Genomic DNA, 24,285 nt, shown 5'->3' on the forward strand with positions numbered 1-24,285 from the left:
GTAATGGTGGAATATTCTGAATAATAACCGTATTGCCGTACCCAGACTTACGATTAAGTAAGTCTTTATACTCCTGTAGTGTTTTCTTTAGCCCTGTGCTGCTGGTATTTTCCCGGGAGTACCTCATCCAGACATATAACCGGTATGCATAGGGTAAAAGGAAAAAAATCTCTCAGAGTTCTTGCCCCAAAAAAAGGGAATATAAAAAATGTTTTTGACATTTTTTCAATTTTTTATGTTTTTCGTTTTTAAACCCTGTGTATGACCATTGTGGGTCTTTTGGAATTTGTGGTATCCTACCATCATGGGGATGGAGGATTTTTAAAGTGGAGAATAAATAACTTTTTTATGAAGAAAAAAAATCTATTGTCACTCTGCCTTGAATTGTTGAAAAAGAATCCCCTTTTTTGGGGGCAAGATATTTTTTTCCTTTAACCCTATGCATACCGGTTATATGTCTGGATGAGGTACTCCCAGTAAAATACCAGCAGCACAGGGCTAAAGAAAATGCTACAGGAGTATAAAGACTTACTTAATCGTAAGTCTGGGTACGCCAATACGGTTATTATTCAGAATATTCCACCATTACGGGGTATAGAGATTCTGACCTTTTTCACTTGGTGAAGGATATCTATCCACAACTTAGGAGCATATAAAGATACCTTTATGCACATGTAAAGAGCACCACTCAGTGTGAGTCCCGGTACGGCTGTACATTTATATCACCATACTTTTTGGTAAAGAATTCACTGCTTTATAGGTCTGAGATAGATATATAAGGAGTTGTGACGAGACTACACATTGTTTATTTTTCTGCTTAATCCATATACACTTTGGATGGAGAAATTTTGATCACTGCAAACATCTGAAAAGGACACAAAAGGCAAAGAACCCGCTACGGGCTTATACCTCTCCATACTTACAGTGAGTGGGGTACGCCTATTATTTTTGATTACACCTATAAATGTATTGGATGCACTAAATATGAAAATAAACCTTTATATGTGTACCTCCCCTTGTTACAAGTGAATGAAGTGCGCCTATAGGATTTCTTTCCCAGTATAAAGATTTCACAGTATAAGTAAACGGAGTCACACATTGTTGTTCACTTTTATTTGTATAGTATACACATCACTGGGAGTCAAAAAGGAGGCCATAGAGAAACAGACCAACGGAACAAGTACACGCTACATGCACATACAGTGCCATTCACGCTGTGAGTAGGGTACGCCCGTCTATGCTCTCCTACTTCGCTCCAACAGCAGAATTTTTTTGAATCATTTTTCATTTAGTCTATATCTAATTGGTGGCTACTTCTTTGATTCATTCCCTGAGAACCAATCGGAAAAATTAACAGAAAGACTGAATGAAGTACTGACGGCCAGAGAAACATCTGGACTGGTTGCGCCTCAGGAAGTTTGGAAAGTCCACTCTTGTATTTTATTTAGTACACAAGAAACATATATGTTTTCACACAAACACATATACAGTACAACCACAAATCTTTTGCCAACAGGATATTTTGAAGGTATATTTACAGTTCAGAAATGGTAAACAAAAGGATTATAGAATAATAGGAATGTCATCCAAAATAGCAAGGCATAATAGAGTGTCCTCCATTAGTCGGACCAATATTCAACATCACTGAAGGAGAATGTCATAAAGTATAAAACTAAGATCCCATAGCTGAATCCAAAGAGTATAGTACAAATGAGAAAAAATATACATAGTAAACTTTAACACAAGGGTATAAGAGGCATATTGAGGCTATAGTATGATTCGGATCATCAATCCGGCCACAACTCAATGCCTTGAAATGCCAGAAATGTAGAGAAGGTTGCCCAGTTCATTTGAAGATAATCAGGAGAGCGTCCAGTGTATATTATCCAATAATGCAAGTAGTACACAGCCAGCTCCAGAGGTCATTGTTGGACATATGGATGAGCCATAGCAGAAGTGAGGTAATCAGAAGTGGAAAAGTAAGGAGCCATACATTTAGAGAAGGTCCCAGTAAAGTAGTCGGCCGAGCTGTGAGCAGATAGTGGAGCCACAGGCGTTGCAGAGGCATCAGTTATAAATACAGTTCCCTCAGACTCCTTGACACGCTGCTCAGATGTAAAAGGAATAATATTCCATTGGGGGTGGCTGCTTCATTTTTACACTTCAATATAGATATCAGTTTGAAGTACAAACCCCACCCAACTCTAACTCTCTCTGCACATGTTACATATGCCCCACCTACAGTGCACACGGTTTTGTTCATTAAAGAGAGCATTTGCTTTTGCAAGTGAATCAGACACTCGGAGAAGCATACCAAATAGATGGGATGAGGAAAAACAAAAACAAGGACAAGAAAACAAATTGAAAAGAGTACGCATAGTTACTGCACGGTCATAAAAAGGAAGAGCAGTATCAAAAAGGCAGGGGAAACGGCAGTTACGCCATCCATGTTCATAAGGAACTCCCGCCTGATACTGGTCGACTCACTAAGCAGCGGTATTTCCTCTGCTGACTTAAGGTGTGTACAGTTCGGCTTAATGGCTCTCAGCAACATATTGCTCAGTGCATCATTTTCATCAGCGATTTTGGCTGAAAATTCAAAGTTCTTCTGTCTCTACCTCATTTTGACTAGAAATCGCTGGTGCACAGTGATTTGTGCACCAGTGACCAATTTTTAGCCATAATCGCACGAGCAATCACTGAAGCAATTCTATCGTCAATCACAGGACCTGCCATCAGACGGAAGGGGGAGCACACATACAAGAAGCTTGTGCACCCTGTTCCGTCTGTGCCCACCTCCGCTCCCCTGTCGCTGCCCATACCCTAACCCTGCCTGTCTCCCTGAAGCGGAGATGGGCAGGGATTCCCCTCCCCACCACCAAGTGACGGGGACGTGTGTGCGTGGTGCTTGCACGTCCCCGTCAGATGGAACACCTCTCCGACAGAACAGGGGATCTGGCGAGAGCTGGCACTGAAGGAGATGTGCTCAATCTGTATAACACTACACTGCAGCTTGTACAGAACAGTTGAGAATTTATAAAACAGCATTAGAATTGTTTTAGATATATCTGGCATGTCAGTAACCTACCTGCTTCTCAAGCAAGGTATGGAGTTGCTCCTCTCTTTGATTTAGCAATAAATCTCGTTTTAGCTTATACACCTTCTCCTGCAGTTGGTTCTTCTCCTCATTTGCTAGCAAGAGATTACGTTCTGCTTTCTCTTCCAGTCGTTTCATATTTTTCTGCATCTAAAAATGTTTAATTCTTTACAGCAATGTAAAAGAATAGGAGGTCTAATAGTGAGGCAAATATGCAAATTATTATTTAAGGATTTACAATTAAAATTAATAAAGGTTAATTGCAGTCTAATCAAGGAATAGCTTCTAGTCTAGATTTAATGCTCATCATCATAAAATAAAGCGTATTCATACCCACACACACCAGTAGTGTAGATGGTAAATCAATAAAAGTGCGTTGTACCTTAGGTGCCAGTTGATGGACTGACAGACAGGATTCTGAAGGTCAGTATACGGAAATCAGAATCCCGACATCAAGGGGTGTAATTAAAATGCCTAAAAGTCGGGATCCCAACTGACAGGGTCCATTCTCTCTTGTGGGGGTATACGACCCTCATAGAGAATAGAACCTGTGGCGAGCGCAGCAAGTACGAGAGTGGCTTTTCTGCTTTGTCTTGCTGTCGGAGTAACAGTGGTAAGGATTATGATGTTGATATACTGACCATCGGAATCCTGACTGTCAGCCCGTCATACTACACCCTGTAGCTAAAGGTGCTGTTTATCTGTTGGGGAGTTTCAGGCTATGTATAGTGTGTGGCGGCCGATTGGAGCAAAAGGATCCTATGCTACTTTTTGCGTGTTTTGCAGAGGATCCGAACCTAGGTCCTCAATGCACACTTACAGTCAAGGTTTTAGTGCTATATGCCATCTTTGAAATTCACTTACTCACTCGCTTAGTCATGCAATTTTCAGTTGTCTTCGTATGTATATTTTTTTGCATAAAAAAAAAGGAAGGGTGGGGGTGGGAATTGTGTCTACTGAAGAAAATAAACCTGGAATTTACTCACCTTAATGGTCAGATATGTAAGCAACAAAGTTTGTGATTCATACATGTCCATTACATCTTCGGGAATAATGACTGACTGTAAACAATAATAATTTAAAATCAATACATTATCAGTGGTCAACCTAAACTAAAAAAAACTAAAAGAAAAGCTGGCGCTAGAGTTATTAATCCCTTATGGGAACTGGTCTTTATGCAGCGGTCCTCTATTGTGTCTGCAAGAGACAAGAAAACATGAAGTATCCGGACAAGCGAGCTTCAATATGTAATTTGTACTAAGAGGAAAAACGTATTTGTGAAATTCACAGGAAGTGAGCACTTGTCACGAATATGCCGCTGGCAGCGTTTGCGTGACCAAAGCAATCGGGAACAATTATTGGACAATCGGGAACAAGGTACTTGTTCCCGATTGCTCTGGGCACGCAGCCAGCGGCACACATGCAATGAGTGCTCAGGGCTGGTCCAGGATGGAGCCTCTGCTTGAGGGTGGCCGGCGGTTAAACTGCGAGTCCCTAGGAGAACGTACAGAGACTCCACTACTCCCGCAATAGCCAGACCACTACTACTAATGCCAGGTCGGAAGTTTTGCGCTCCCACATCCCGGTGAATTTACATTAAATTAAAGTCCATGACGGCATTACAAGTGCCTCACAAATATTCATCACTTAAGACCCATTGGCATAAGGAACTCTATACTACAGTTTGTTCAAATTTGTATAAATGGAAATATATGCAAAGGCTGACTTAATACTTTAAATTTAAACACTTACAACAGGGGAAAAAAAGATATTGAATCCAGTATGAAATCTTGGACACAAGACCATCTTGATTACAAGAAAACAAAGTATCTTAAAATCAGCATTACTCTATACAACTGGCAACTTGTGGTTTATTTATGTTGCTTATATTGCATAATGATGTGGTGTAACTATAATACCCCTTTCACATCGCACTTTTAAAACGGTAAATTGCCGATTTTTTGTCATTTTAAAACGTTTAAGCCTGCACTGTGAATGCACCAGAGCCGATTTACCGTTTAAAGTTAACTGGTATTTCGAACCGTGTAAAAAGCAGAGTCCTACACGGTACCTTGCCGTTTTTTGAGCAATGTGAATGTGTACAATGTGTCTGAAACGGTATTTCAGGCAAACAACACAAGCTACAGAGCAGTGATAGGCTGTCCCCTTCAATGTTGACACTCTGGCTTGAAACGTGTTCGGGTTGAAACGGTTTCACTGCTATGTTGAATGAGACTTAACCGGTATTTAAAACGGTAATCTGCGGCAATGTTAAGGCTCTGACCCGTTTTAATTACCGTTTTAAAATACCGGTTTTTAAAACGTGTCGGCGATGTGAAAGTGGTATAAGAGGAGCATATCGGTCAACCTAAATTAGCTGTTTATGTAATGTTTTGGTTTCACATAGTGTTTGGTACCAAGAACAGGAGTCCTAGCCAAATATCAGATCATATGCCTTTTCAGAAACTAAAGGAGGACCCAAAAAGTATGTTTGTGCCAAGTAGTAAACTCTAAATTCCTGAAACTGAAATGGTGAAGATATTGCTGTGACAAACATTGTAGATACTGTCATGGAGGCTGTATTAACCCTTTGAGTACTAAGTGAATTTGTCAAAATAGGTGTAAAAATTGACAAGCAAAATTTTTTATTCCTCATAATGACCTGTAATGTTTACCTTATATTGAAAATATAATCTATTTTATGTTATTTAAATTTATATAACAAATGTGAGCGAAGCTGACATTTGTAGCAGATATTTTGAACATCTCTCAGAGATGTTGGTACTCAAAGGGTTAACCAAATCAGAGTGTCAACTCAGACAGAGAGTCCTCTAATGGTACACAATGAATACCACCTTAGTTTGGTCTACTAGTTTAGGTGCTTTCTAGCATTTATGGCAGGGAGGGAAACTACATTTTGCACTGTATAAAGAACAATGTTTGCATATCTAGGGTGTATTGTGTGAATTAAATCTGTGTATGTACTATCTCAAATATTTGTACTGTACAACTCTTCACATGCACTGTGGAGCAATAAACACTATCATTCTAAAACTATATTGCTCTATTAAAGATGACTATATTTGCTAATACTCTGTGGCCTACAGATAAGAGCTACTATTCTAACTTGTCCAATAGTTGTCCTGTATTGAAACCAGCTCTGCCTGCTATCCTGCAGTAGTGATCCAGAGAAGTCCATCAGCAGGTAACAGGAAATCAATAAAAAGCACTGCAGTAGCTGCACACAACACCAAGAACACCCAGTGTCCAATAAGAATGTTTTGTGAATATTGAGCACGATGCCCAAATTAAACGTCGCTATGGAATCTTTTTTTTAAATATTGCTCCTCGCACAGACTATAAGAAACAATGTTTGAAGAGCATGTCATATACGGTGTATGCTCTGGAGCTGAAAATACACTGGAACAGGTGAGTCACGTGCAATTCAGTTGCATCTACACTTGCAGATGAAAGGACATTACTGTAACATAAGTGTTTGCTTGTAGGCGAAATTCAGGGAAGGTGTGTTGATGGAATAGCAGGCTATGAGGGGTTGTGCATATATTTAAATTACACATTTTCAGATAAATCTTTTGCACCATGGATAGAGTTGGTGCAAGGGGACACTGATAAGGGTGATGGCTATTCACCCTGCGTATAGATGGGAGCGGACCATCAGTAGAAACCCAAAAAGTTTGTGACTTTTACCACAAATGCAATTTGCTTTATCATTTTAGGGGCCTTATTAATGGGGTACCACTCAGCTGACATTAAGCACCCAGAGACGACTTAACGTATGCAAAGTGTACCGTGTGCATAGGCCTACCCCACACTGGAGGCAAGCACTATAAACACACAGCCTTTCCCTTGCCTAACCAAAGCCCACCAAACAAAGGGGGTTATTCTGTTTTACTCGGAAAGGCACAATCCCTCTCTAATGCACAAAACCATATGCACTGCAGGTGGAGAGAATTAGATTTGGGTGGGGGGTGTACTTCAAACTGATATCTATATTGCAGTGTAAAAATAAAGCAGCCACTATTTACCCTGCACAGAAACAATAAAACACCCAAATCTAACTCTCTCAGCCCCACCTGCAGTGCATATGGTTTTGTCAATTAGAGAGTGATTGTGCCTTTCAGAGTGAATCAGAATAACCCCCAAAGTGAGAAGCTGAAGGAGTTGCACAATGTTCTCCCTCACCTCCCCTTACAGCTACCGTATAATGCCATCTGACTAACAAATTTCTAGGGACAACACTAACTTCATGATGGAACCTGATTGATGTTCAGCATTTTCTCAGCACCAATGTGAAAACAACTCACTGAGGGCCAGATGTAACAAGATTGAAAAGTGATAAAATGGAGAGTAATAGCCAATCACAAGACAAGCCAATCAATAGACAAGCCAATCAGTTCGTAACCATTTCATTTTTGCACAGGCTGTGTTTGAAAAATTACACGAAGGAGCTGATTGGTTGGTGGTTTATCATTCTCCACTTTATCACTTTTAGTACATCTCACCCTGATACCCCTTAATTTAAATGTCTGGCTGAAGCAGTTCCACCCAGGAATTTAATGACATACACGGGTCCTTTTACTGTGTGAAAGGGTCAACCCAGATCTTAAACTCCAGGTCTCCGACCCTGCAAAATGAGTTTAGGATCTGGGTTGACCCTTTCACACAGGTGAAAAATCTGTGCAAATTAATGGGTCTAAATTTTAGACCCGGAGATTTGCTCTTCTGTGGGGTCGGACAGCATGTGGCCGAATAACCAGGCGCTTTAAATTCTGGGTTATTCAGCCGCTGCTGTTTGAAAGCGGTAAGACAAGATTTTGAACAGTATAAACAAACTTTGTTTAGCCCTGTTCTCTCGAATGAGCAGTTCAGTTAAGCGGTCTTTCAAATGTTATCCATATATTCTTTACATATGCATATATACTTACAGGAGCACACGCTCTCTTGGGCTTCCTCTGCTCAGATGTCAATAAGGACTTTGGGGTTAGTTTTTGCAGTGTTTTATCTAATGGTGGTAGGTGGAGAAAAGGGAAAGACTTCATAGGTAAGTAGTACAAGATAAATCAGACAGGGAGAAAAAAAAATTAAAATGTATTGTTTTTCCACAGTATAAAATGCTGACATCTTATTCATGGCTGAACAAAAAATGAAGGATAGTAATTATGCCCCAACAGCAGTCTCTCCACATAACAAAGATGTGCTGCAGAATGTAGACAAGTATAAATTACATTTAATCTTTGATAAGCATAATATGGATATTCAATACATGAAAGCCCCTAATGATACCGGAATAGAAAAAGGATTTTGATAACTAAACTAGTTCTTGCTCTTTTAAGATATCATAGGTGATGTTAATGTTTACCACACATGTGGTCCTTCATGTGGAATACTTGACATGAGGGTCAAACATTCCATGCAACTGAAAAAAGAGGCACTCTGAGCCTTTCCGCTGGAAGGTAAAACAGGCTGTACAATGCAATTGCAATGATATTGGGCACATGCGTATGTACGCTCTTACTATGCATTCACTTGAATGGGAGCTGGCATGGTCCATTGAGTGTAATGGGAGTCGGCAATGATGATATTCATCCAGCATGCCGTGCATCGCATGTTAACATCACCTAATGCTCTTTTAAGCTATCAAAATAATTTGTCAATTACTGTATCATTAGAGGATATCAGCCGGATCTGGGACGGATATTAGACAGCACTTACATAGACAGCCATTACATCGACACCATTAGTTCGACAGCTCAATAGGTCGACATGGTTTTAGGTCGACATGTCATTAGGTCAAAAGCTCATTAGGTCGACAGCTCATTAGGTCGACACTGCCATTAGGTCGACAGTGTCTATGTCGACAGTCAAAAGGTCGACATGGTTTTTTCCACTGTTTTTTTTGGTCGAAATGTCGACACAGTCGACATGGACACAGTTTGAAGTGAACCGCAGCCCCTCGCATCGCTCGCTATGCTTCGGGCACGGTGCCTCGCTGCGCTCGGCACACTATTTTATTCTCCCACCACGCCCTAGTGGATAGTAGGGCATGAAATACCGCCTGTCGGCACATGTCGGCTCAAAAAACAGTGAAAAAAACCATGTCGACCTTTTGACTGTCGACATAGACACTGTCGACATAATGGCAGTGTCGACCTAAAAACATGTCGACCGATTGAGCTGTCGAACTAATGGTGTCGATGTAATGGCTGTCTATGTAAGTGCTGTCTAACAATAGTCCGGATACCTATCAGCCCAGACTTGCTCTACGTGACAAAGCTGTAGCGGGACACATCTGTATACTTGCATTAACTACAAGTGACTCTAAATTCTGACATGTTTATACTATCAATTGCTGCCATTTATTAATCTACTGTCAGACTTCGATAATGAGGTGGTGTTGAATGGAAGGGAAAAGAGGATTTTGGTACTTACCGGTAAATCCATTTCTCTGAGATCAGCAGGGACCACTGGCATCACATCGGGTATTAGAGCTGGGAATGCTGGGAGCTAGGCACTTCTTAATTTTAATTAGGGGTTACTGGTTCCTCCCCTCTAAGACCCATCATCCCCCAGTGAGGAAATTGCCCCACTAGAGGAAAATGTTACAGGAAAACAAGCATAAAAAACAAACACACACCCAGACCGGAACAAGACCGGACTCAAACGGTAACCACAACAGGCAGGATCCACAAGCCGGGCGGGTGTCCAGTGGTCCCTGCTGATCTCAGAGAAATGGATTTACCGGTAAGTACCAAAATCCTCTTTTCTCTGACATGCAGCAGGGACCACTGTCATCACATCGGGGAGGTTCCAAAGACCATGCCCCGGGAGGGAGAGTGCTGAGGATCCTGCAATACCAAACGACCGAAGGTCGAGGCAGAGGAAGCAAAAGTGTCAAACTGGTAAAATCGCACGAAAGTGTTCCGCGATGACCAAGTGGCCGCCCTGCAAAGCTGAGAGACCGAAGACCCCTCCTGGAGGCCCAGGATGTACTCACCGACCTGGTGGAATGAGTCATCAACGAAGACGGTGGAACTTGTCCCGCGTGTAAGTATGCACTACGGATTGTCAACTTAATCCATTGTGCAATAGTCGTCTTTGACGCAGTCCAACCTCTGAGGAAAGCGTCATACAGCACGAACAGACAATCTGATTTGCGTAGGGCCCTTGTTCTATCCACGTAAATCCTCAGTGCCCGGACAACGTCCAACGAGGACTGTTCAGGCGAGTCCCCCGCGAAACGCAGGAACCACAATGGGCTGGTTAATGTGGTATGAGGATACCACCTTCGGGAGAAATCCAGAATGAGTACGTAACTCCGCTCTATCCTCGTGGAAAATGAGATACGGAGGTTTACATGAAAGAGCACTGAGCTCCAACACTCGGCGAGCCGAGGCCAGTGCTAATCGAAGAACGGTCTTCCAACACAAGAACTTGAGATCCACCTTGTCCAGTGGTTCAAAGGTCTCTGATCAGAGAAAGGCTAGCACTAGATCTAAATCCCACGGCGCCGTAGGAGGGATAAAGGGTGGCTGGACCCGTAGTACCCCCTGGAAGAAGTGCCAACCTTCTCTGGAAAATAATGGACAAGGCTGAGACCTGTACCTTAAGAGATCCAAGTCTAAACCCCGCATCCAACCCTCTTTGTAGGAACAATAAGAGGCGGGAAAATTTGAAGACTCGAAAAGGCCAGCCCTTAGATTCACACCAGGATGCGTAAGAGCGCCATATTCTGTGATAATGAGCCGCCGAAGCACGCTTCCTAGCCCTTAACATAGTTGGGATCACCATCCGTGGAATCCCCTTGGCTCGCAGGACTGCGGTCTCAACAGCCATGCCGTCAAATGAAGCTGAGGCAGACCCTGATGGAAGAAAGGTCCCTGTTGAAGAAGATCGAATCTGAGGGGCAGACAGACCGGCTCGTCCGCTAGCAACATCTGAATGTCCGAAAACCAACTCCTGCGAGGCCACCATGGTGCAATCAGAATTGCCTGTGCTGACTCTGTCTTGAGATTTTTGAGAACCTGACCCAATAGAGGCAGAGGAGGGAACAGGTACATGAATCCGAACTCCCACGGCGTCGACAGAGCGTCTACCGCTATGGCAAGTGGATCCCTTGTGCGGGCCATGTATGCCGGCAGCTGATGATTCTTCCGAGAAGCCATCAGGTCTACCTTATGAACTCCCCACCTGACGGTGAGATCCTGGAATACCTCGGGGTTGAGGGACCACTCGCCTGGGTGGAGATCCTCCCGGCTGAGAAAATCGGCCTCCAGATTTTCTAACCCCGGAAGGAACTACCTTCATCCGTTCCGACCACTGAAGAATCTTTGTTACCTCCTTCATGGCCATCCCGCTTCACGTGCCGCCCTGCCTGTTTACGTAGGCAACTGCCGTGGCATTGTCCGACCTTATCTTCACCTGCTGTCCTTGAAGGTGTTCCGGAGCCTCCTGCAGGGCATTGTAAATCGCCCTGATCTCCAACACGTTGATGGATAAGTGTTGTTCGTGAGGCCTCCATTTGCCCTGAAGGCGAAGACGAAGCACCACGGCTCCCCAACCGCGGAGACTGGCATCCGTTGTTAATACGATCCAGTTTTGAATTTCAAACCGACAGCCCTCGAGCAGATTGTCCTTGCGGCGCCACCACCGTAAGGAGCGTCTCGCCTCGGCCGATAGACGAATCCGTCTGTGAAGATTTAGATGCGAACCCGCACCCTTCCTGAGGAGATCCCACTGAAACTGCCTTGGATGGAATCGCCCCCACGTCAAGGCCGGAAATGCCGCCACCATCTTTCCTAAAAGCTGTACGCAAAGATGAAGGCTGACCCTCTGAGGCAACAAAACTCTTTGAATAAGAAGAAGCGGCTGGATCTTGTCCTCCGGTAAGTATACTCTCTGTGCTTCCGTGTCCAACCAAAGGCCCCAAAATAAGATCCTCCTGGATGGAACTAGTGAGGATTTCTTGAAGTTCATTATCCATCCCAGGTTGGTGAGTGACTGTGTTGTCAACCTCGCATGAGACCCCAGTAACTCCACCGTTGGGGCCTTGATGAGGAGGTCGTCCAGATACGGGATTATCGTCATCCCCTGACTTCTGAAGGATGCGATGACCACCGACAGAGTCTTGGTAAAGACTCTGGGAGCCGAAGATAACCCGAACGGCAGAGCCCTGAATTGAAAATGGTCCTGTCCGATGGCAAATCGCAGAAATGCCTGGTGAGGAATCCAAATGGGGATATGCAGGTAGGCATCCTTGATATCCAAGGAGACCATGTACTCCCCTGGTTCCAACGATGCAATTACCGAATGGATCGATTCCATTTTGAATGGTTGGTAGGAGACGAGCAGATTCAAGGACTTGAGGTTGAGGATGGGCCGAACCGACCCATCTGGCTTGGGAACCATGAATAGGTTTGAGTAATAGCCCATATTCCTCTTTGCCGATGGAACCGGCATGATGACCTGAGAATCTAACAAAGTTTGGATTGCCTGAAGTAGGCCAATTCTCTTGTCTCGGGCTATAGGCAGAGCTGTTGTGAAATAACGGCCCGGAGGTGTGACATGGAATTGAATTCGATACCCCTCTGAGATAATTCTGCAAACCCACGGATCCTCCGACAGGGAGAACCATTGGGCTCTGAAGGCCAACAGACGAGCACCTACCGGGGAGTCGCTGACGGAAGCTGGTAAACCGTCATGCCACCGGTTTTTGAGGAGACTTAGGTTCCTGAGATCTCGGGGCGGACTGTGGCCGAGCTCTGGCCCGGGCACCTCTGGATGAGTGGAAACCTTTTCCTCGGCCTCGAAAGGACTGAAACGATGGCCCTGTAAACTGTCTCCTGGGAGGAGGCTCTGCAGACAGGAGGAAAGCCGATTTTCCCCGTTGCCTGCGAAATCCACTTATCTAATTCTGGGCCGAAGAGGATGTCCCCAGTGAACGGGAGACCCTCTACGGCCCTTTTAGATTCAGCATCCGCTTGGCATGAGCGAAGCCAGAGGGCTCGCTGTGCAGAAACAGCATTTGCTGAAATCCGCGCCGAAATCAAGGAAACATCCTTTGCTGCCTCACCTAGGAACGTGGCCAACTCCTTGATGTTTTCTGCTAGTTGGCGCAGTTCATCAAGAGGCATACCAGACTCCAAACCTTCAATAATTAAATCTGCCCACTTGTCGTTGGCTTTATTCACCCAAGCCGATACAATGGCCGGTCTGAGCTGAGTTCCTGCCGCCACGTAAATGGTCTTGAGAGTAGCTTCCATCTTGCGATCCGAGGGATCCTTTAAGGTAGAAGCACCCGGGACCGGTAACGTAGTCTTCTTGGACAGCCGGGAAACCGATGTGTTCACTGGTGGCGGGTTTTCCCATTTACTTAGGGCTGCAGGATCAAAAGGATACAGAGATGGAAACCGCCTCGGAATCTGAAACCTTTTATCCGTGTTTTTCCATGCCGCTAAAAGCTGGTCCTGATTTGGGCAAGGGAAGACTATTGAAGACTTCTGTGTAACGCCAAACAGGTCGAATTCCTGTGGCTCAGGAAGCGGATCCTCCGGCAAACGAAGAACCTCCTTCACCGCCAAAATAAGGGCTTCTATAGCCATTGGAGTAGGTTCTGTATCAGGAAGGACATCCTGTACTTCCTCTCACCATCCTCCATTTCTTCAAATGGCTCGTGCTCCTCCTCCAAATCATCCTCCTGAATTATGGCCTGAAAAGGACGCTTATGGCTTGCTGCAGCAGGTCTCTGCGGTCTGCTCATGGAGCTCTCCAAAACCTCCACAGATCTTGCCAAGGAAGCCGCCCAAGCGGGTTCCTCCCTGCGAGATACCGCCAACTCAGATGAAAGCTTAGACATAGTGCCCACCAGGACTGAAGCCCATTGGGGAGTCTGAGAGCATGACAAAGACGCAGATGTAGAATCTGAACAAGTCTGACTTGCGTTCCCATCTGCAGTGTACTGCGAGAACTTCGCCGTACATACGGTACAAGAGAAAGCCTTCTGCGAGGCCTTGATCCTGCCCGTCATGGTCACTGAAAGAGCCCGGCCCGGTGACCAACCACAGAAATATGACGACACTCACACACACAGTACAGATACACACCCGCAGACCAATGTCCCCTGGGGTCTGTGGGACCCGGATGAGAATGAGCCCCGTGCACCAAACACAAAATATATATATATATATATATATATATATATATATATATATATATATATATATATATATATATATATATATATATATATATATATATATATATATATTTATTTATAAAACTATATATATATATATATATATATATATATATATACACATACATACATACATACATACATACATACACACACACACATATATATATACATACATATATATATATATACACACACACACACACACACACACACATACATATATATACATATATATATACACACACACACACAACTAATATTGATTCTCAGCAAAATAAAAGGTAATCTGCAGAGTTTTCTCTAGGCTGCAATAAACCTGTGGATCCCTGTCCAGAGTCAGCCTTCAGCACAGGGTCATGTGTATCTGTACCTGGGCCGCGCCATGCTCGCCTCAGCTTTACAGAAAACCTTCTTCCCTCTCCCCGGGTACTTGCCTGCGACTCCGGCGCTGTGCTAGGGAACCTTGCTGCTTACAGAAAAAAAACGGCTTCCCCGTGTTTTAACAACCCCCGGCGCTCTCTCAAGCAGGGAGGCAGCGGGACCCCTGTCACGAGGGCACGCGCTCTGCAAGATGGCGGCACCCTCAGACACAGCAGCTGAAAAGCGCGGCTGTCCGTGGAGAGCAGGGGACGGATTGGGGGAAGTGCGCACAGCGCTGTACTCACCCACCAGAGGCACCGGAGCCGTGACTGGCGTCCCTTTGAAGCAGGGGCGGCAGGAGCACGTGAGTGTCCGAGCAGGCACCTTTTAGAGGTCCTGACCAATGGTCCTGGAAGTCCAGGGGCGCTGGATACCCGGACCCACACCTTCTTGCAGGCGGGGAAGGGATCCTCTGTAGTTAAAATTGAAAAATAATCTAAATTACAGCAAAAATATGTATAACGCTGCAGGAGCAGTGAGAGCTGTGATCTAACTCCCTGGCACAATTTTCTCACTGGGGGAAATTAAGAAGTGCCTAGCTCCCAGCATTCCCAGCTCTAATACCCGATGTGATGCCAGTGGTCCCTGCTGCATGTCAGAGAAAGTATTTATTCGTTTCTTAACCCTAAAATTTAGCCACTGACTTTTCCCAGACCTCTTCTACCACACTCCCTCACCACCAGCAGTGTTTCCCAGTCTCATAAGTTGCACATCTAGCATCTGGTTAATAACAGCGAAGACACACCACACCTTTAGGGTAATAGAGGACGTTGTCACCCACTCCCCATATCAAAATGACAGCAGACTGAAGCACTGACAGTCTGCTGTCAATCCGTTGCAGATCAGTACTGCACGTGCACATTGCCATTGGATAAGGCACTGCAGTACACAATACTAGACAAATGACAACAGGAAGATGGCAGACTAACTAAAAAAACACGTCCCGTCAGTTCTCAACAAATAGAATATGGGGAGAGAGGAAATAAACATTAGCTACAAATATTGCTGGATCCATTTCGGGGCAAGTCAGCTGAGGAGTTCCTTTCATGAAACTTGCAAACGTGGCAGGAATGTGCATAACTCAGTAATGCATGATCCAATTGATGACAATCTGCTGTGAGGGGGTACACATTTTTATACAAAATTCAACTTGGACAGAGTGTATGAAAATGTAGGAAAACCTTCCTGTACCCCAAAAATGGGACAACTTTGTGGCAATATCATATAGAAGGCGGTTAGTGTGCATATGGACAGCACTACTGTTAAAAGGGGTATCCAGACTTTGGGTCTACATTAGGTCAACAATCAATAGGTCGAACACAATTGGTTGACATGGACAGATGTTCAACACAGTAAAGGTCAGCACATGAAAAGATCAACAGGAGTTTTTCACAATTTGTTTCATACTTTACTATCCACCTGGACTACATCTGGGAACAGTGAAGTGTGTCGAGCACAGTGCTAGCAGAGCAAGGCACCTGGTGTTAAGTATGAAACGTGAAGATGAAAAAGTAGATTGGGGTAACTTGCAAAGTCTTTTTTTTTTTTTAAACTGCAGTAATGGGAATCCCTGGCAGTTGATGTGGCTCGCCTATTTGGATTTTGGACTTCGCTGCAGCCACACACCTGGAGCTGCCTCTGCATGTAATTATTGCCCAAAAGAATTCAATAGGAAACTTAAAAAATTTGAAATAGTCCTTAGGAAAATGTCCTGACATCACCTTCGACTAAAGATTTTCCCTACCTTTTCACATCTTATTAGTGTGAGAAACTATGGGGGAGGTATTCAATCCAGGGCCACTACTGTCGATCCGGTCCGACAGCCGTGACCCTGGCCCGTTTTCGTTTTGTTCGAGCGAAGATTGCTAGGCGAGATCTAATGTCCCAATTCGCAATTGGCAAAAAGGGTGTGTGTCCGCATAAACGGCCGTGGATTGTCGATATTCGGCTACGATCGTGATAATTCACGGCCGAAATCGACAAAACGGGCCCGACTGCTTTTAGTCGGCCCCATTCTGTCGATCCGCCTCTTCAATGCTCTCGGGAAAGACAGTATTGAATAGGCGGTCACTGCTATTTGCCCCATCACAAATTGAAGCCGGGATTATAATATCTATGATATAAGGAAGTACAGTTGTGTCCTCCTACACTGCAGTTGTGTCCTAGTGCTTCAGTTGCATCAAACAGCCATTCTTAGTGGGCCATGTCCTGTGTGACTAATTTCCACATGAATTTATGCCTTAATCTGAATGCAACAAAACCAACATCAGGAGATTGCATTGATTAATTTGATAGGCAAACCTTATTTATCTGAGTCTAGAAATGTATAGGCAGCACGGATGGTGTAATGGTTAGCATTACTGCCTCACAACACTGAGATCATGGGTTTGATTCCCACCATGGCTCTAACTGTACGGAGTTTGTATATTCTCCCCATGCTTGCGTGGGTTTCCTCCGGGTAGGCCTGTTCCTTCCCAAAAAATTATTGCTAGGTTAATTGGCTATAACAAAATTAACCCTAGAATGAATGTGTGTGTGTGTGTGCGCGCTTGTATATGTGGTATTGAATATAGATTGTAAACTACACTGGGCCAGGGACTGATATGATTGTTCAAGTATTCTCTGTAAAGTGCTTCCTGAATATGTGTGCGCTATATAAAAACTGGTAATAAATAAATAAGTGAAACAATGCCAAGGGAGGAGGAGAAAAAAAGAAAACTCTGGGTGGGGGCACCCTGATATAACAGATCAAAAAGGTTAGGTTCAACAATAAAATACAGCTTTTATTAGGTATGCTTTAAAATCGATAGCTCCCTGTACAAGAGAAAAATAATCGTATAAAAAAGCGCAGCAAAAATATTGGAATAATGGGTACTTATGTATTATCTGGGCTCCCATGTTAAATGCACCCCATTTTTTCATACCCCTACTATCCAAATCCGCATGGAGTTGATTTTATATAGTGTGGCGAGCGCAGCGAGCCACCGTGCCCGAAGCGTGGCGAGCGCAGCGAGCCCCGCGAGGGGACACAGTCTCATAAGAAAAACGGGAGCCCAGATATTACATAAGTACCGAATAATGTATAGACCCTGGTCAGGCTCAAGACGACTGAAATCCTCATTAGTCCCCTAATAAGCACCAGGTTATGGTCTGATTAGTGTGGGGAAGATGTTAAATCATCGGATTTTTTCTGAACCAGGTTATTTGTCTCGCAGCAAAGCAGGGATATACAGCAGTGTATAGTATGGTCATATGCCTACTGATACGTATACTGGTGATGTAAGGCAAATAGTGTATCACAGGTGTAAGCGTTTAGGCAAGCAGTGAAAAATAAGCAATAATAAAGGTGAAAAGAGTGAAAAAGATCCACTGGTTAATACCAGTGGTTTACCTGGAGGTACCCCACCGATGTGGTATCTGAGTACCAAAGAGAAGTGTGCCGCTATGCTGGATTGTATACGCTTGCTGCTGGCTGCTGGCGTCCCTGCTTGGGAGAAAAAGCCGGTCACGTGAGTGCACCACGTGTCCTGGCAGTGTCCTCTGACGTACGTTTCGCTACGCTTGGTCACAGAGGTGTGTAAATAAATAAGTCCAAGGTTTTTTAGCAACTTTCAGCTCTGTAATACTTTGCACACAGATTCAGATACACTATGGGTGTATCCAATTACTTGCGATCATTGATCATAGGCAATTGCTTCGCAAGGGCTGTTCCATTTAGCGACGATAAATTGGTGCATGTCGTGGCTTAACGGGGGATTTAGTTTTGCCTGCCCAAAGCTGGATACACACTATAAGACTATCTTTCCTATCTGGTTGGAATGAAAATCTGGAAATTTCTTGGAGCAAATTACAATTGAATGTTTGCCCCCAAAAATGGTAATTCAGACAAATTGGATAAATCAATTTAATCAAATGACTGTTTCTGTCTATGTTTCTCCTTTAGGGAGCCAATGGTTGATTGTAATTTGTGCCCAGACATTGCCAGATTTTTGTTCCAACCAGCCAGATTGGTAAAATAATTTTATAGTGTGTATCCAGCTTAAGGCAGGTGAAGCAAATTCCCCAATAAGCACTGGCTGTTCGGGGCTGCGGCAGTGGAAATCACACAGGTTTTGCTGAACCAGTACGTGGGTTGTTTTTTTTTACACTTAAAAAGTATTTTTCATTGCTAAGCATGCTCCTCTGGATTGGTTCCACCTTTACAATTGCTTGATACCGCCACCAGTTCTCTCCCTCATTGCCATTTGGTCTCTCACACTGGACAGATTTGCCATGTTATTTTCCATTTGTTTTTTCTTGCTGATTACAGTTTGATATATACCTATTCTCCCTTCCTCCTTACCGCTCTCACTCTCATGGGTGTCCCCCTTTCGATGGTCGGCGACCATCGACAGATGTGGGTGTTCCCTGCAGCATGCAAATGCACTGTGAGGGGGATACTCTGTGTTTGGTAGACTTGCAAGTCTGCAAATTTGCAACCTTGCGAGTCAACCAGAATAAGAGCCTTAATGCCTGCACCAGCACTGTCATCCTACATACCCAAGGGGCAGCAGTGTTCCCCAAAGTGGATGAAAGAGAAACAGATGTGTTATAAAGATGTTTATGTCATAAGCTGCAGTCTTAAATAGAATAGAAATAGATAATAATAAAAATTGCGCACTTAAAATATAAAATAGTATTATGTTGCACTCACCATTAATAACAGAGAAGTCTAGCTCTGGGCGTGCGATCTTGTGTCCATCCAATAAGGTAGACTGTAAGTCATCCTTCAAAAAGAGGCTCCCATCTGCTACATTAGATGGCACTGTAATGAAAGTTGCATGGAAATAGGTAATGTACGTTGTAAACTTTACAAGGACATACTAAAAACACAGTAACAATAACATTACCATTTACTGGAGCTGGTAGCGCATGAATAATAGTCTACATAATGTCAATTGCAAACAAGATTCAAGTTAAAGTAAATGGTCTCTGAGGGCACTGAGTTTACCAGGAGGTTTCGGTCTCTGTGGCACTACAGATCTGCGAGTAGGAGTACTGCTTCCTCCCCTCTCCGGTACTTTTCCAGCTGAGGAGACTGTTGTATTTGACAAATTTTGTTTCTGAAAAGTGTATATATAAAAGAGAGAGAGAAATAAGGCTTCAACAACAAACTGATGAAGAGCAAAAATGTTGTGCTTTAGTACATGGAGGAACCACTGTACCTACCAGCACAGGTAATACTTGTAGAACATTATCATATACCTGTATATCCCAAAAAGAGTCTCTGATTTCAAACCACAATGTTTTTTAGTAAGACATGGAATAAAAAGAAAAACATTACCTTTGCAACCTTAGGCTTGTCATACTGCAGGTAACGAGATTTCACCACAGTCGTTACTGTCAAGACAGGATTAAATCACATGAGGAGAATCATTTGAACTTTTTGGTAAAATTAACTTAAAACCCTTACATTCATTGTGCGGTAAGTAACCCACATCAAAACAAAATACTCATTATATACTGAATATTTCAATAATATATACTGAATATTTCAGTTCAATAAGAATTCATATATAATACAGCAAGTGACTACTGACTAAAACAGCACTCAAAATTTGCAATAACAATGGATAATATATATTGGTGTGACAATAAAATGCATCAGCCATAAATAAAAACAAAACACTAGGTCTACGTACTAAGCCTTGAAGAGAAACTAATTTGAGAGGAGATACAAACCAATCAGCTCCTAACTGCCATGTTACCGGCTTGGTTTGAAGAATGAGTTAAGGCCCACACACACACTAGATGGTATTGGTCACTATCGTTCATAAAGGGCTTGCTGAACCACATTGTGAACAATATAGTCCAATGTGTACACTGTGCATCATTAATGATGAACACTCCTGCACATCGTTAACGAACCATTGTTAATGACGGCCATGCTGCAGCAGCAGCATGCCCGTTGCTTCCTCACCATGGTCTCCCCCCTCGTGTGCGGCATAGGCAGGTGTGTATGACCTTCTCCCCACCTCCAAAATCAGCATTGGCTTAGTGTGTACAGCCCTTTAGCGGATTGTCAGGCCATCCATTTGATCTCTCTTCAAGGCTTAGTACATCTACCCCTATCTTTATCTACTTCATACATAAATACAATAAATGGGAGAAATCACATACCCATTTCCGCACTAGTTTGGGTACCTCCCTTTATTCAAAAGAATGTGTCAAGACCCCCATACACTGATCCGACTTGCTTGAAGCACAAGTTGGACCAGTTTTCCCTTGAACTTCTCCAGGAATCCTTCATCCGGCTTGGCACTTGATGTGCCATTTTTACATGCGATAAACGGCATACGAAAACTGAAATCTCAGGGAGCTGTTGGATGACACATATCATGTTTGCTTAAAAGCAACCGCGATGTGCACCTGATGGCTGCTAATACGATTTATCTCACATGCAGCACGTCTGACCTCCAACTCGATGCGCACGGGACCGCGCATCAGGCTGATTCCGAGGTGAAACGCATGCGATTTGGCCCGATTTCACCTTATTTCTCGGCCCGATCTGTCATTGACTGAAAACAGGCCAAATCGTATGGGGTATGGATCATAGGATAGACAAGCATTAGGTTCACATGGGTTAGATTGACATGGGGAAGGTCGACAGTCAAAAGGCCGACTTGGGGCTTTTCAGTTTTTTAGCCGAATGTCGACACAGTTGACATGGGCACTAAAAAAGTTCACCGATGCACTCACTATACTACGAGCATGGTGCCTCGTTACACTTGCCACACTATTTTATTTTCCCACCACGCCCTAGTGGATGGCAGGGCATGAAATACCACCTACCTGTCGCACATGTCGCCTCAAAAACGAAAGGGAAAACCCCATGTCGACCTAATGCTTGTGTTGACCTAATTACCCTGTCGACCTTCAGTGGTCAACCTTCCCCTTGTCTACCTAGTGACCATATCCCATCGCATCGGGGCCTTAAGTTTAAAAAAATTACGGAATACATTTTCGGTACAATTCTCCATTGTGGCCACAGGGTGTCAGATGTGTGCCAGTCTGTTGAGTATCTAACTTCCTGAGGTTCCTCAAGTCTGTCTACAGTACACTCCCAACACCACAGGATTTTCCTTAACCATCCTGTAACTGTATACACTTCCTGATGAACAAACAGCAAACACCTCCCTATAAGGCTTTGAAAAACTAAAGAGTGCAACATAAACAATACACTAATATGGACATATCTCATATCAAAATGTTTGAGAAGGTGCACTCCCTCCCCACCTTTCCTGTACATATTGTGACAGTCAGTAGTGGTCTTAGCATTTGTTTTCAAATTATTTTTTCCTTTTTTTGAGAATTCCTGACATTTTACACCCAAAACAGGATTTGTGTATGGCAATTTGTATCCTTTTGCCAGTTCTGGGGGTAAACATCCTTGCTCACACAGTAAATTGGCAATTACACAGAATACGGTATTGTCAATTAATTACATTTTGTCTTTATTCAGAAGCACAAACAGCATACAATATGTATTGGCCTTGCAACTAAAAGAACAGTATAGTTTCCAAAGTACCTACCAAGCGTTAATATGCTCACTACGCGGCAATCCAGTTAATTTTGTTCAATCCCAGAGGCACCAAAATAAATTGTGTGTCAGCAGTACCATATATCCCCATGGGACTACTTCTACTCACAGGAGTTAAATAGGAAATGTAACATATACCTCTCTTTTAGTCAAAATATATATTTTTTTTTTTATAGTAGATGTTAACATGTGCTGGATTATCACAGGGCTGGTGCTAAGCGTTGGGGGGAACCCTGCAGCAGAGAGGGGCAAAGCTAACGCTATACCAGACAGACTAAATCGACAGAATGCAGGAAAAAATATGATGGAATGCATTTTCTAAGTCACATTAAATACAGGATTCACTAAAATAGATTATTTTGCTGAACTTTGTATGGCTCGGATTTGTATTTTACTCAATATCTGTGTTATCAATTTCTAATTATATTTGTCCCTGTTATTCCCTGCAATATACCTAATATGTCTGAGTGACAGATGCTTATTATGTACCAATACTTCTAACAATAATGCCTATTGGTTTCCAATAATCTGCACTTGACAATTATACCTGTTTCCATAGATTCCTATACACTCCCAATATTGATTGGTACAATGAAAGAAAGTCCTCCATAAACAAACGAGTGGTAACTTACATAATGTTGCAGTGCAGGGATATATACTTAAAACGCAGCAATATCTCAACAAATAATGGTTATTGATCACCAAATACCAGACTATAATTACCCCTACAGAAAACGATAGAGTACACAGGAACGCTGGGTGTATTCAATACATATGAATACACCCCAAACACCACCACCCCACCCCCACATGCCGATTCCCCTTCGCTCCATTTTTGGACCAAGGGGGAACCAGCGTATGCGGCCGTAGAAGCAGCGAGACTCTCAGCTAAATGCAGCGGGCGCCCTGCATTAGTCACGAGCCTCGCTGTTTGGGAGAATCCTCGCTGTCCTGTGACAGCGAGGATTCCCCGGAATGTTGAATATGGAGAGCGGCCGGCGCGGGGGCTAAACAGCGAGGATCGCTGGTTTTCTGCGATCCTCGCCGTTTAACCCCCTCGCTGGCCGTTAGCCCCCACTTTGAATACTAGCCCCCACTTTGAATACTGCCCTAACTGCAGAACAAGACTCAGCAATCAATCTATAATGCGCCTCATCTTTGCAAATACAGTCTGTCACATACTGTGCAGTATTACTTCTTTCTTTCGGCCTGCTTAGATCCTCACTCATTGCAGCTTGGACATATTCCCATCTTGATCTCTCTATGTTCATCTCTGTATTACAATCACCTTCCCCCAACTATGAAAAAAAGAGTTCCAAACTCCTGTCCTCTGAAATTCATGTTTAACATACTATACTTCCAGACATATGTAGCTGCTATGCAGACATTGAGAAGTCATACACTGCAACTGAGGGGTATCATACTTTCATTCATTGGAGAGTGAAACTGGATGCATGGTGTATAGAGGATGGCCGTCGCTGGAATTACTTCATGGGATGTCTCTCGGTTGTTTTTTTGATGGCCAAAGGAGGTAAGAACAGAAATCAATCTACCGTGGTGCACTTGTGAACCTGCTACACTTCACATCTTCAAGGCTTCATTAGCCCTTCCTGGATTTGGGTTGTATGTAGTATTCCATCATACAGTTAATGTTATATTTCTTTATAATAATGGTAAGTAAATAGTAGAGTGGGATTAATTCTTCCAACTCTGGGATATGCATGTAGAGGTGGAGACAAAGATTAGATGCATAACGGTATAGGTAGAGCTCATGGTATAAAATCCCCAGGGTCTGGGAAGCCCGGTCACTGGTCTTCGCCTACATAAATAAATCTATATGGAAATAAACATTGGCAGCTACTATATTACTCAACCATTTTCATAAAAAAACAATAATAAATAATTCACTAATATACTGTAACCCAACTACTTTGTTTCACAAACATACAACAATCTTTTAGGGCCAGATGTACT

The 24,285-nt window shown here is 43.4% G+C and overlaps 1 protein-coding gene across 1 annotated transcript in view; it reads right to left on the minus strand.

Moving 5' to 3' along the window:
• HAUS8 (HAUS augmin like complex subunit 8) overlaps positions 1–24,285 on the minus strand; it is a 69,659-nt gene that overhangs the window by 31,951 nt on the left and 13,423 nt on the right. The window contains exons 3-8 of the mRNA XM_083180985.1: positions 20,056–20,111; positions 19,723–19,834; positions 19,426–19,536; positions 8,044–8,120; positions 4,084–4,158; positions 3,089–3,247 (exon numbers count right to left, since the gene is read on the minus strand). Coding sequence (XP_083037111.1) covers positions 3,089–3,247; positions 4,084–4,158; positions 8,044–8,120; positions 19,426–19,536; positions 19,723–19,834; positions 20,056–20,111 — 590 coding nt within the window. The remainder of the gene's footprint in view (positions 1–3,088; positions 3,248–4,083; positions 4,159–8,043; positions 8,121–19,425; positions 19,537–19,722; positions 19,835–20,055; positions 20,112–24,285) is intronic.

This window comes from Crinia signifera, chromosome 1, assembly GCF_055691185.1.
Source record: "Crinia signifera chromosome 1, ASM5569118v1, whole genome shotgun sequence".
NCBI lineage: Eukaryota > Metazoa > Chordata > Amphibia > Anura > Myobatrachidae > Crinia > Crinia signifera.